Raw genomic sequence first — 14,516 nt, 5'->3', positions numbered from 1 at the left:
CTGATGAACATCTCCAGAATCAAGCTAATTACTTTTTTTTACTTGACTAAGCTGTGGAATATTAACTTTTTTTTCAAGTTTTCTTTGTAATTTTGCACATAAAATATAATAGAAAATATGTTATTTTCAGTATCACTGCATAAATGATATAGGGCCAGATTACAAGTGGCGCACTAAATAGCACGTGTATTACAAGATGAAAGTAAAAAGTTAGCGCACAAGCGAAACTCAATGCACGCTAATTTCAGTACTTCGGATATCGTGATCACATTAACTTCGCTCCATAGACTTGGACTTAAAAAACAAACAAAAAAGCTAACAGTGCTAAATCTGAAGGTAGTTATGAATATTTCACATTCCAATGTTCTTCACATAAAAAAATGTTTTTTTTATTTTTAAATATATATTTATATATATATATATATATATATATATATATATATATATATGATTTTTTTGGTAAATATATATCTATACCAATATATCTATCTATCTGTCTATCCAAATAGATAGATAAATATTTAAAAATACAAAGAACAGTCTCTTCTATGTGAAGAACATTGGAATTTTGTTATTGTTATTAGTATTATTATAATTTATTTGTATAACACCGCAAAATTCCGTAGTTTTGGGTACAGAGATAGGGGTATACAATGACAAGGATTTGGGATAAGATCCAAAAACATAACAGAATAAATAAATCTAGTACAGGAGGAAGAGGGCCCTGCTCCGGAGAGCTTACAGTCTACAGGTTGAGGGTGCAGAGACATAAGGTTTGGGGTAGCTTGTCGACATAAGGTTTGGGGTAGCTTGTCACATGGATTGTAGTTGCAGTAGTGAGTCAGGCAGTTCCAGAATTATGCAAATAAATAATAAGAGAGGAAAAGAGACCAACTCCTATAAAATAATACACCAGTAGCACTCGAAGGTTTAGGGGTTAATCTGACAGCTTTAAGAAAAAGCTGATAATAGTATAACAACTTTCTTACAATATAAGAAATGTGGGATCACATAGAAATTTTTACTTAACTTTTATTAATTCACATAAATTAGGATGTTTACATTAAAAACACTCTCAGGTACTCTACGGCAGTAAATAATGTTCTAGCTTAAGGAATGAATAGCCAACCAAAATTGGTACATTGTAATCTGAACTGGCTCAAGCGGTATCCCACTCCACTTTATGTAAATATACTTGTGAGATCAATTGCTTTTTTTCTTCCTAAATGGAAAGAGTCCACAGCTGCATTCATTACTTTTGGGAAATAAGAACCTGGCCACCAGGAGGAGGCAAAGACACCCCAGCCAAAGGCTTAAATACTCCTCCCACTTCCCTCATCCCCAGTGATTCTTTGCCTTTCGTCCCAGGGGGTTGGCATAAAAGTGTCAGAAGTTTGTTTTGTCTCTTATGGAATGTAGTACTCTTCGACATGGGATGGGAGTTTTAAGTAATCCTATCAGTCTCTCAGTGAGGGCCTGGATGAAAGTTCGGAAATGCAGACTTATATTAACAGCTCCACAAGCATTGTCGAACTTCGCTGCCTGCTTTCTTCTCTCAAGTCCATGGCGGAGGCACTGCTACTATTCGTCACACTTGAAGGGCCGTTTTCCTGTTCCACGTCGTAGATTCCGGTAAGATCGCTTAATTTTACTTCATCAGAATGTACTGTAGCTTATTATGTTTTCCCATAAGGAACTATCTCGCGGGACTTAAGTATATTTATAGGGCCTCAGTGAGGCTCCTTTGGTATCTTGGAATCAAGAGTTTATATCTCCCGAGGGGGATTATTGAACTGTTTTTTTTTAAATCATGTTTGTTATGTGATTCAATCTGCTTATGTGTAGTGTTAACTGGGCTCTTGGCTTAGAACATAAAGGCCTTTGGAAGTGACACAACCTTATGGTTGGGTGCACTTTTTGGACTGTACGGTTCACCTTGTGACTGGACGTGTTTACGTTCTGGTCTTCCAGAGTCTGCTTGTGTCTGCTTCTAGGAGGTGGTGAGTGCCATAGCCATTGTGGGTGTCAGGTGCCATTTAAGTTTTTTCTTAGTCCATATTCTTATATTCTCTAGTTATGGAGGATTCTGATGCTCAGACTGTTCAAATTTCAGATTCTTCGACTTGTGAAGAATGTGAATTGGCCCCGTTGACATAGGTCAATCAGTTATGTTTGATATGCCCTATTAGAGTGCCCTGTTCCTCAGGCTCTGGAATCAGGGGTCTGCTGAGCCATCCGCATCTTTGAGTTCTGACCTCCATGAGGCGAGTTCCCTACCGCTCCCTACTACTACACATGCGGGTAACCCAGATTATGTTTATCCCTCCTTACAGGGCGGCTTGTACCCCCCGGAGGTTGCAGCTCATTTTCGCTTTCACATATTTTCTCCAACATTGGTGTGTCCGGTCCACGGCGTCATCCTTACTTGTGGGAATATCTCTTCCCCAACAGGAAATGGCAAAGAGTCCCATCAAAGCTGGCCATATAGTCCCTCCTAGGCTCCGCCCACCCCAGTCATTCTCTTTGCCGTTGCACAGGCAACATCTCCACGGAGATGGTTAAGAGTATGTGGTGTTTAGTTGTAGTTTTTTTATTCTACTATCAAGAGTTTGTTATTTTAAAATAGTGCTGGTATGTACTATTTACTCTGAAACAGAAAAAGATGAAGATTTCTGTTTGTGAGAGGAAGATGATTTTAGCAGACAGTAACTAAAATCGATTGCTGTTTCCACATAGGACTGTTGAGATGAAGTAACTTCAGTTGGGGGAAACAGTTAGCAGACTTTTCTGCTTAAGGTATGACTAGCCATATTTCTAACAAGACTGTGTAATGCTGGAAGGCTGTCATTTCCCCTCATGGGGACCGGTAAGCCATTTTCTTAGTCTCAAACAGAATAAAGGGCTTAATATGGGCTATAAAACTGGTAGACACTTTCATGGGCTAAATCGATTACTTTATTTGGACATTTTATACATGTTTATGCTGATAATTCACACTTATAAACTTGGGGAACGTTTTTTAACGTCAGGCACTATGTTAGACACCTTTTCCAGTCAGGAAGGGCCTTCCCAGTTGTAGGCTGAGCCTCATTTTCGCGCCATTACTGCGCAGTTGTTTTTGAGTGCAAGACATGCAGATGCATGTGTGAGGACCTGAAAGTAGTTGGAAAAGTTCCTAGAAGGCGTCATTTGGTATTGTATTCCCCTCTGGGCTTGGTAAAGTCACAGCAAAGGCTGTAGCTGGGACTGTATAGGGGTTAAATCTGTAACCGCCTCCGGTTTCGTTATTTTAAGGGTTAAAGCTCTGAAAATCGGTGTGCAATACTTTTAATGCTTTAAGACACTGTGGTGAAATTTTGGTAAATTTTGAACAATTCCTTCATATATTTTCACATATTCAGTAATAAAGTGTGTTCTGTTTAAAATTTAAAGAGACAGTAACGGTTTTGTTTTAAAACGATTTTTGTGCTTTATTGACAAGTTTAAGCCTGTTTAACATGTCTGTGCCTTCAGATAAGCTATGTTCTATATGTATGAAAGCCAATGTGTCTCCCCCTTCAAAATTGTGTGATAATTGTGCCATAGTGTCCAAACAAAGTAAGGACAGTACTGCCACAAATAATGAAATTGCCCAAGATGATTCCTCAGATGAAGGGAGTAGACATGGTTCTACATCATCTCCTTCTGTGTCTACGCCAGTTTTGCCCACGCAGGAGGCCCCTAGTACTTCTAGCGCGCCAATGCTTATTACCATGCAACAATTGACGGCTGTAATGGTTAACTCCATAGCAAATATTTTATCCAAAATGCCTGCATATCAGAGAAAGCGCGATTGCTCTGTTTTAAACACTGAAGAGCAGGAGGGCGCTGATAATAATTGTTCTGTCATACCCTCACACCAATCTGAAGGGGCCATGAGGGAGGTTTTGTCAGATGGGGAAATTTCAGATTCAGGAAAAATTTCTCAACAAGCTGAACCTGATGTTGTGACATTTAAATTTAAATTTAAATTAGAACATCTCCGCGCACTGCTTAAGGAGGTGTTATCTACTCTGGATGATTGTGACAACTTGGTCATTCCAGAAAAATTATGCAAGATGGACAAGTTCCTAGAGGTTCCGGTGCACCCCGACGCTTTTCCTATACCCAAGCGGGTGGCGGACATAGTGAATAAGGAGTGGGAGAAGCCCGGCATACCTTTTGTACCCCCTCCTATATTTAAGAAATTATTTCCTATGGTCGACCCCAGAAAGGACTTATGGCAGACAGTTCCTAAGGTCGAGGGGGCAGTTTCTACTCTAAACAAGCGCACTACTATTCCTATCGAAGATAGTTGTGCTTTCAAAGATCCTATGGATAAAAAATTGGAAGGTTTGCTTAAAAAGATTTTTGTACAGCAAGGTTACCTTCTACAACCCATTTCGTGCATTGTTCCTGTCACTACAGCAGCGTGGCTCTGGTTCGAGGAACTAGAAAAGTCGCTCAGTAGAGAGACTCCATATGAGGAGGTTATGGACAGAGTTCACGCACTTAAGTTGGCTAACTCTTTTGTTTTAGATGCCGCTTTGCAATTAGCTAGATTATCGGCGAAAAATTCAGGGTTTGCAATTGTGGCGCGCAGAGCGCTTTGGCTAAAGTCTTGGTCAGCGGATGTATCATCCAAGACAAAATTGCTTAACATCCCCTTCAAGGGTAAAACTCTCTTTGGACCAGAATTGAAAGAGATTATCTCAGACATCACTGGGGGAAAGGGCCACGCCCTCCCACAAGATAGGCCTTTCAAGGCCAAGAATAAGTCTAATTTTCGTTCCTTTCGTAATTTCAGGAACGGACCGGCCTCTAATTCTGCATCCTCTAAGCAAGAGGGTAATGCCTCACAGTCCAAACCAGCCTGGAAACCGATGCAAGGCTGGAACAAGGGTAAGCAGACCAAGAAGCCTGCTACCGCTAACAAAACAGCATGAAGGAGTAGCCCCCGATCCGGGACCGGATCTAGTGAGGGGCAGACTCTCTCTCTTTGCTCAGGCTTGGGCAAGAGATGTTCAGGATCCCTGGACGCTAGAAATAGTTTCTCAGGGTTATCTTCTGGAATTCAAGGAACTACCCCCAAGGGGAAGGTTCCACATGTCTCACTTATCCTCAAACCAAATAAGGAGACAGGCGTTCTTACATTGTGTAGAAGACCTGCTAAAGATGGGAGTGATACACCCAGTTCCAATGACGGAACAAGGAATGGGATTTTACTCAAATCTGTTCGTAGTTCCCAAAAAAGAGGGAACCTTCAGACCAATTCTGGATTTAAAGATCCTAAACAAATTTCTCAGGGTACCATCGTTCAAAATGGAAACCATTCGAATGATTCTACCCACTATCCAGGAAGGTCAATTTATGACTACCGTGGATCTAAAGGATGCGTACCTACATATTCCTATCCACAAAGAACATCATCAGTTCCTAAGGTTCGCCTTTCTGGACAAACATTACCAGTTTGTGGCCCTCCCATTCGGATTAGCCACTGCTCCAAGGATTTTCACAAAGGTACTCGGGTCCCTTCTAGCGGTTCTAAGACCGAGGGGCATTGCAGTAGTACCATACTTGGACGACATTCTAATACAAGCGTCGTCCCTTTCAAAAGCAAAGGCTCATACAGACATCGTTCTGGCCTTTCTCAGATCTCACGGATGGAAGGTGAACATAGAAAAAAGTTCTCTGTCTCCGTCAACAAGAGTTCCCTTCCTGGGAACAATAATAGATTCCTTAGAAATGAGGATATTTCTGACAGATGTCAGAAAGTCAAAACTTCTAAGCGCTTGTCAAGTTCTTCATTCTGTTCCACGTCCTTCCATAGCTCAGTGCATGGAAGTAGTAGGGTTGATGGTTGCAGCAATGGACATAGTTCCTTTTGCGCGAATTCATCTAAGACCATTACAACTGTGCATGCTGAAACAGTGGAATGGGGACTATACAGACTTGTCTCCAGTGATTCAAGTAGATCAGAAGACCAGAGATTCACTCCGTTGGTGGATATCCCTGGACCACCTATCCCAGGGAATGAGCTTCTGCAGACCAGAGTGGGTCATTGTCACGACCGACGCCAGTCTAGTGGGCTGGGGTGCGGTCTGGGAATCCCTGAAAGCTCAGGGACTATGGTCTCGGGAAGAGTCTCTTCTCCCGATAAACATTCTGGAACTAAGAGCGATATTCAATGCTCTAAGGGCTTGGCCTCAGCTTGCAAAGGCCAGATTCATAAGATTCCAATCAGACAACATGACGACTGTTGCGTATATCAATCATCAGGGGGGAACAAGGAGTTCCCTGGCGATGAAAGAAGTAACCAAAATAATACAATGCGCGGAGAATCACTCCTGCCATCTATCTGCGATCCACATCCCAGGTGTGGAAAACTGGGAAGCGGATTATCTGAGTCGTTAGACATTCCATCCGGGGGAGTGGGAACTCCACCCGGAGATTTTTGCCCAGTTGACTCAATTATGGGGCATTCCAGACATGGATCTGATGGCGTCTCGTCAGAACTTCAAGGTTCCTTGCTACGGGTCCAGATCCAGGGATCCCAAGGCGACTCTAGTGGATGCACTAGTAGCGCCTTGGACCTTCAACCTAGCTTATGTGTTCCCACCGTTTCCTCTCATTCCCAGGCTGGTAGCCAGGATCAAACAGGAGAGGGTCTCGGTGATCTTGATAGGTCGTGGCCACGCAGGACTTGGTATGCAGACCTGGTGAATATGTCATCGGTTCCAACATGGAAGCTACCTTTGAGACAGGACCTTCTTGTTCAGGGTCCATTCGAACATCCAAATCTGGTCTCCCTCCAGCTGACGGCTTGGAGATTGAACGCTTGATTCTATCAAAGCGTGGGTTTTCAGATTCGGTGATTGATACTCTGGTTCAGGCCAGAAAACCGGTAACTAGAAAGATTTACCATAAAATATGGAAAAGATATATCTGCTGGTGTGAATCCAAGGGATTACCTTGGAATAGGGTAAAAATTCCTAAGATTCTTTCCTTTCTGCAAGAAGGTTTGGATAAAGGATTATCTGCGAGTTCTCTAAAGGGACAGATTTCTGCTTTATCTGTTTTACTACACAAACGACTGGCAGCTATGCCAGATGTTCAAGCATTTGTTCAGGCTCTGGTTAGGATCAAGCCTGTTTACAGACCTTTGACTCCTCCCTGGAGTTTAAATCTAGTTCTTTCAGTTCTTCAAGGGGTTCCGTTTGAACCTCTACATTCCATAGATATTAAGTTGTTATCTTGGAAAGTTTTGTTTTTGGTTGCTATTTCTTCTGCTAGAAGAGTTTCAGAGTTATCTGCTCTGCAGTGTTCTCCTGCCCTATCTGGTGTTCCATGCAGATAAGGTGGTTTTGCGTACTAAGCCTGGTTTTCTTCCAAAGGTTGTTTCTAACAAAAATATTAACCAGGAGATAGTTGTACCTTCTTTGTGTCCGAATCCAGTTTCAAAGAAGGAACGTTTGTTACACAATTTGGACGTAGTCCGTGCTCTAAAATTCTATTTAGAAGCTACAAAAGATTTCAGACAAACATCTTCTCTGTTTGTCGTCTATTCTGGTAAAAGGAGAGGTCAAAAAGCGACTTCTACCTCTCTTTCCTTTTGGCTTAAAAGCATCATCCGATTGGCTTACGAGACTGCTGGATGGCAGCCTCCTGAAAGAATCACAGCTCACTCCACTAGGGCTGTGGCTTCCACATGGGCCTTCAAGAACGAGGCTTCTGTTGATCAGATATGTAAGGCATCGACTTGGTCTTCACTGCACACTTTTGCCAAATTTTACAAATTTGATACTTTTGCTTCTTTGGAGGCTATTTTTGGGAGAAAGGTTTTGCAAGCCGTGGTGCCTTCCGTTTAGGTAACCTGATTTGCTCCCTCCCTTCATCCGTGTCCTAAAGCTTTGGTATTGGTTCCCACAAGTAAGGATGACGCCGTGGACCGGACACACCAATGTTGGAGAAAACAGAATTTATGCTTACCTGATAAATTACTTTCTCCAACGGTGTGTCCGGTCCACGGCCCGCCCTGGTTTTTTAATCAGGTCTGATGAATTATTTTCTCTAACTACAGTCACCACGGTACCATATGGTTTCTCCTATATTTTCCTCCTGTCCGTCGGTCGAATGACTGGGGTGGGCGGAGCCTAGGAGGGACTATATGCCCAGCTTTGCTGGGACTCTTTGCCATTTCCTGTTGGGGAAGAGATATTCCCACAAGTAAGGATGACGCCGTGGACCGGACACACCGTTGGAGAAAGTAATTTATCAGGTAAGCATAAATTCTGTTTTTGGCGATTATGGGTCTGCAAGGTCCAGTTGTTTGTTTGCATTTGTGCTCGTGCCCGATCGTCCCGGGTCTACCGGCCTTGGGTGGGCCTATACAGTTCCCTGCAGGTGTAGCTGTCCCTGAGTGTTGTGCCTTCCATTACGGAATAGCGCGTCTTCTTGTTTTACTCAGACACGTTTTTAAAGTTATTAGAGGATCCTATCCTTAATGGATACGGGAATCTGCAGTCTTCTACTTCGAATGGCTCACCTCATTAGACATGAGAGGATGACATAAGTTCCAAATTGTCTGATTATTGAGATCTTTCCCAGTTTTTTTTGGAAGATCGGGGTTCCGTTTGGCTGGTCCTGCGGGTATGCCTGCTTTCTTCCTGGGCGTTAACCTACGGGTTGCCGTATATTTTCTTTTATCCGGTTAGGATGTCTTTTAATTTCGATTATGTGTTTCCTTCGGAAACTTCTGGGATCGATTCTCTCTGGTTGCTTCTTCAGAAGTTTGTTAAGGGACACGTTACTCCTAGGTTTGTCTGTTTCACCTTCCCCTTTGAGGGAGGATTTAGCCAACTTGACAGTTATGCCCCAGCTGTGGCTGGTCCTGCTGGGATTCAGATATCTTGTCCTGTGGCTTAATCAGACACGTAGTGCCTGTTCTGCATGGCTGGTCCGGTGGGGCGCTCACATTATTATTTGTGTGTTTTCTTGTTTTTCCTTATAAGTTCAGCTAAACACTCTAAATGCTGAATAAGGACTGACACAATCCTCCCAGCCATACGGATTCTTTTAATCTGGTGACCGGGTCAGTGGAGTTCCACTGCATCACAGTCTTGGCCCCGATTTCCTCGGGGCCTAGAGTTTCCTTCCTCTCTTGGGAGGATTGGGGGCTTAGCACCCCCTTACCACTGTTTTGAGTGGTTTGGCCTTCTGAGGTTCTGGAATTTGTCCTTGGACTTGTTCCTTCTGTGGTTCTCTTCTTGAGACCTTTCGGACTTCGTCCGTTCCTCGGGTTCCTTTGGGGGACCAGGTTCCCTTCGGGAGTTGGTTCCTTTGTAGGGACATGGGTAGTGTGGTCTCCTTGAGCCCTGTTTAGGGTTTCTTCCCCGGAGCTGGGGGATGCTCCACTTCCTTCTTTCATCTTCTCTGATATTTTGGGGGTGATGTGGGGACTAGCCTTTGTTCAAGTGACTTTGTCCTCGAGGTAGCCCCTTGTTCTTGGTTATAGTGCGGCTATTGCACCTAGGGCTCTAGTGACCTTGTTTCGGTCTTTTGCTTCCTTAGCTCCTTGGAGCATTGGACTCTGGCAAGGAGTGGTCTCGTCTTCTGGTCAGGCAAGTTTTTTCTCATTGTCCATTTTACTTTGGACATTGTATGGTATCTCCCGGGGGTCTGGTTTTATATCAGATGGGGGATTTCAGTTTCTGGGTTCTTGTTTATGGGGGCTCGGACCTCTCCTCACTCTGGTTCTTCCGGTGGCTGAGGTTTTTCTCAGCATTTTCTTTGTGGATCCCATTGTGGGTTGTACCGGACTGTTAGGAGCTAGAGCTGGTCCGGGGTTCCCCAGTTCCAGGAATTTTGGGCATTGTCCTTGGCTGGGCTAGTTGAACTGGTTCAGTTGACCAGGTTTTCTGGGTGCCGATGCCCCCTTGGCTTGCCTTTAGTCTTGGTTGGTTTCCCTTGGTCGGCTTGCTGAAAGAGTGTGATGGTTTTGCTGCTCTGCAAGCAAAGGGGTTCGCTGTGGAACCACTGCAGTTATGGCACATTGATCTGTGTGCTAGCCAGTTAAATTCTTCAGGGGATTCCTTCTAGGTCAGGGCGTTGGAGAATTGTTCTCTCAGTTCAGCCTATGGCTGTGTCCTGGGGGCAGGTGCTCTGTCCTTTCGGCCGATTTGCTGGCCCCCTTTGTCTGGGGGGGGGGTTATATCCTTTCGGAAGTGTGGCCCTATCTTAGGGCTTCTCCTGGCTTCAGGAGGTTAGGACAGACAGGTTAACTTCTTTCAGAGAGAGGTATGCTCTCTGGGTTGTTCTGTCCATTTGGAGAGTTGCTGGCTCCACCTTGAGTCTATGTTGGGCCTTTAGCTAGATCTCTAGGTCTACTGCCTTGTGCGATATATAATTTAGCCAGCCCTCCGCTCAAACGTAAACCTCTTTTGTATATTAAAACTGTATTGTAAGTTCCGTATTAGTAAAGGAACTCCGGTCAATTATTGCTGTTTGACTTTTACTTAGGTACTACCCAAGTGTACTGGTGTATATAGCAGCTGAACGAACTGCTGTGGAGCAGCAAACAAACAGGTTTTTGTTGAATAAATAGCTAATTCCGGTATCTCCTTGCCACGAAAATATCATTCCGTGGTAAATAATACAGGGGTTGATTAAGTAGCCCAATGTGCAATATGTAGTTAACCAGCTCTGAGCCCTAACTAAAACCTCTTGTGCATATTATATCAATAATATAGGTTCCGTTTCAATAAAAGAACTCTGGACAATTATTGCTTTAAGGCTTTCTCAGTATTACCCTGCTATGCTTGGGTGAATTTCAGAGGTAACCGGATTGTGCTATATCAACAGTGGTTTAAGTACAATGTGCAAGAGCACATATGAGTGGTGGAATCTAGCTGTATAAAGATTCTGAGCCGTTCTAGTATTTAAGTAATTCAAGGCTGAGCATTCCTCAAGATAAAAGTAAGCAAACTGTATCAGAGTAACATGAGGCAATCTAAAACACAGGAGCTCCTAGGACTCCTCACCAATACCCTAATGTCCCCTTGCTTATAAATTAGTTCCAGAATTATTTTGGTTAGGATTAAAAACAGAGGAGAGATGGTAAACCCTCTCTCTAAATAAGTGTGTTTTCAAGGAGTGTGTGAAGCTATACAAGGTTAAGGCAGTATTATGGAGCAGGGTGGAGTGTTCCAGAAGACAGGAGTAACAGATTAGAAGTCTTGGAGGCGGGAGAGGGACGTAGAGATAATAGGAGTGGAGAGATACAAGTTAGAAGTTTATCATAGAGGACGGGTCAGGAATACTTAAAGATGAGAGAGGAAATATAGTTGGAAATGAGGCTGTTGAGTGCCTTCTAAGTTGGGATTAATATTGTAAATTCTATTCTGGATTGTATGGGGATCCAGTAAGACTAAAGCATTCATAATCGATTGGAGGGTGGAGAGGCTGTGTTTGGGAAGGCAAATTAGAAGTAGATTGCAATAGTCAATGCTGGAATTAATCAGTATTTTTGTTGTTTCTTGAGTAAGAAAAGGACGACTTTTGGAAATGTTGCATAGGTGCGCATGGCAAGATTTAGCAAGGGCTTGTATATGTTGGGTGAATGTGAGTTCTAAATCAAGTGTGACCCCAAGACAGTGGATGTGGGGTGAGGTATTGAGAATAGAGTCTCCAACTGTCAGAAAAATGACAAATGTTGAATGTGTCATAAAGGGGGGGGGAGAAGCATCTCAGTTTTAGACAGACTTAGTTGCAGGTAGTGTGAGGACATCCAATAAGAAATTGCAGAGAGTTGGTAATCTGGTTAAATAAAGAGGGAGAGATATCAGGAGAGGAAAGATAGATTTGCGTATCATCAGCATATAAATGGTACTTGAACCCAATGGAGGATATAAGTTTTCCAAGGGATGATGTATAGAGAGAGAAAAACAAGGAATCCAAGACAGAGCCTTTAGTGAGAGCGGTTTCTGTTGAGTGTTTACGGTGGAAACCAGATTTTAGTGGATAAAGTAATGAGTTAGTTCAGAGAAACGGAGTAAGATGATAATAGACTAGCCATTCCTATAATTTTGATGCACAGGGAAGTAAAAAGACTGGCCGATAGTTAGAAGTGATGGAGGGATCAAGCAAGGGCTTTTTTAGGATTGGTGTGATTGACAAATACTTGAATGTATCAGGAAGTGTGTCAGCTATGAGAGACTGTTTAAAGAGGTGAGTTAGGGTAGGGGTTAGTGAAGCAGAGAGAGAGAAGCAAGAAGTCATGAAGGAATAGGATTAAGTGGGCAGCTTGTAAAATGGAGAATGGAGACTTCTTTTTTTACAGGAGGAAAGTAGCAGAGTATTTGTTACTAGAAGGGGTAAGCAGGAGGGCTGGGCTTGAGGGTGTGAGGGGTAGATGTCTTTCCTTATTGTGTCGCTTTTATTTTTGAAGTGTTCAGCAATAATCTGAGTTTGTTAGTGGGCGGACGTGCTGGTAGCTATAGAAGGTGTTAAAGGTTGAGAACAGCCTTCTGGGGTTGGATGCATGAGTTAACACAAGGGAGAAGAAATAGACTTATTTGGCCAGGCTAAGGGCAGAGTTGTATGACTTAAAGATGACTTAATAATGCAGAAAATCAGCACAGGGGTTTGTGATTTCCTTCACAGCAGTTCAGCAGTCCGTGAAGATATTTTATTATTTTATTTATTATTTTATTTTTTTATGATATACTTAGCTATATTTGGCTGCACACGGGAGTTCCCAAGGTATGTCTGAAACTCTCTCACAAGTCTTATGAAAAGCTGTAAACATATTCAGGTTTAGTTTGCTCAAAATGTATAGTATACTTATTTAACTGACAAAAAAGTAATATATACTAAACTATAAGGATGCAAACTGAGCCTTTATATTAGCTCTGGGTGTTTTGTAGCTACCTTCTCTCTTTACTGTGAAATCCTGTACCCCAGAGAACTTCATTCATTTCTATGGAAGGCATCTTTCATCTCTCTGGGACTTCCAGGTTTTGCCCTTTTTCTTAGAGAATTCAGCGAGTTTAGCCCCTATGAAGTCTGCTCTATAGTTTCTCTCCAAACTAGAGAATCTTTGCTTAGCGGGCCCATAGAAAGTAATGAAGCTCTCTCAGAAACTTAAGCTGGCAGTTTTTCAGTTTTATTTTAAATACAAGAAATATAAAGTGCAGTGTAATTTGTAAAAAAATACACTACTGTATACAAAATAATACAAAATAGAAAGTGCAAAATTTAAATGGAATAAAGCTTATTCTGAAGTGTAAAGTAATATAAAATACAAAGCACAAAGTGTAAATGCAGCAAAACTTTAATGCCATGCCATGCAATGCAGTGCTATATTGCACTGGGCTTGTCTCTCCTTCACATACAGCAATGCAGCGAATGCCCCTTGGAGAAGTATTGCAAAATCTGCCTTTTAAGAATTTCACTAGAGATCTCACTGCTAGATGATTTTTTAGATCATCTCACCTGAAAGGAGAGCATTAGATCATCAGGCCCTAGGTGAAAAGGAGATATATACTCCTTGTGACCAGTCATACTTTGCGCATTTTAGACATTGGGGCCTAATTACTAATGTGCGAGCGGACATGATCCGATATTGCAGATCATGTCCGCCGCACATCGATGAATGCCGACAGTGTACGCTGTTGGCATTTATCATTGCACCAGCAGTTCTGGTGAACTGCTGGTGCAATGCCGCCCCTGCAGATTTGCGGCCAATCGGCTGCTAGCAGGGGGTGTCAATCAACCTGATCGTATTGGAGCAGGCGGACAGGTTATGCTTCATAACTGGTGTTTCTGGCGCTCGCCAGAAACACGGCCCTTCAAACTCCGTTCAGAGCTTGATAAATGGACCCCATCAAGTTCACTGGACCCATCTACCCTAGAAGTATTTTTGGAAACAGTGTATGATGGAAGGTAGACACACTAGAATGTGGGACTAATGTAAGTGGATGTTTACAGTTAAATGTTGCATATGTAATGAGAGCTTAGTACAAATGTATACTAGTTCATTTTTTTATGCAAAAGAGAGACCCAGCCGCTGGAATATGGGATTTAAAAACATTTTAGATGGGAAATTCACATGTAACTCAGACCCTGGATAAATACGGCCTCTCTCTAGCTATTTAACAAAGAAAACTACAGTCTAGTACATATGTTCTTGGTAATACTTTTTTAACCTAATTAATGTATCTTGCAGGCTTGCCCAAGAAAATCTTGAAAACCTAAATGAAGATGGGGAGCTTTGGTTCGCATATGAAGGCTTGAAGAAAGCAACCAGGTTTGAAGTATTAACTGTTTAATTATTAAATTAAGATTTGCATTTAATAAAAATCTACAAAGATAACAAATACAATTGTATAAAATAAACCACATTTAAATCTATATTTACAACATCTAATTCTGAATATTTTTCTTGACATTATTGTATTTTTTAGAAGTTGAGTTTTTAAATTGGTCCTTATTCTTTTCTG

At 42.3% G+C, this 14,516-nt stretch overlaps 1 protein-coding gene across 1 annotated transcript in view; it reads left to right on the top strand.

Annotated features, from left to right (window-relative positions):
• MYO5C (myosin VC) overlaps positions 1–14,516 on the top strand; it is a 315,165-nt gene that overhangs the window by 215,928 nt on the left and 84,721 nt on the right. The window contains exon 28 of the mRNA XM_053717482.1: positions 14,243–14,323. Within this exon, the coding sequence (XP_053573457.1) occupies positions 14,243–14,323 (81 nt within the window). The remainder of the gene's footprint in view (positions 1–14,242; positions 14,324–14,516) is intronic.

This window comes from Bombina bombina, chromosome 6 (assembly GCF_027579735.1).
Source record: "Bombina bombina isolate aBomBom1 chromosome 6, aBomBom1.pri, whole genome shotgun sequence".
In the NCBI taxonomy this organism is placed as follows: domain Eukaryota; kingdom Metazoa; phylum Chordata; class Amphibia; order Anura; family Bombinatoridae; genus Bombina; species Bombina bombina.
This window is presented reverse-complemented; position numbering and strand designations above follow the sequence as displayed.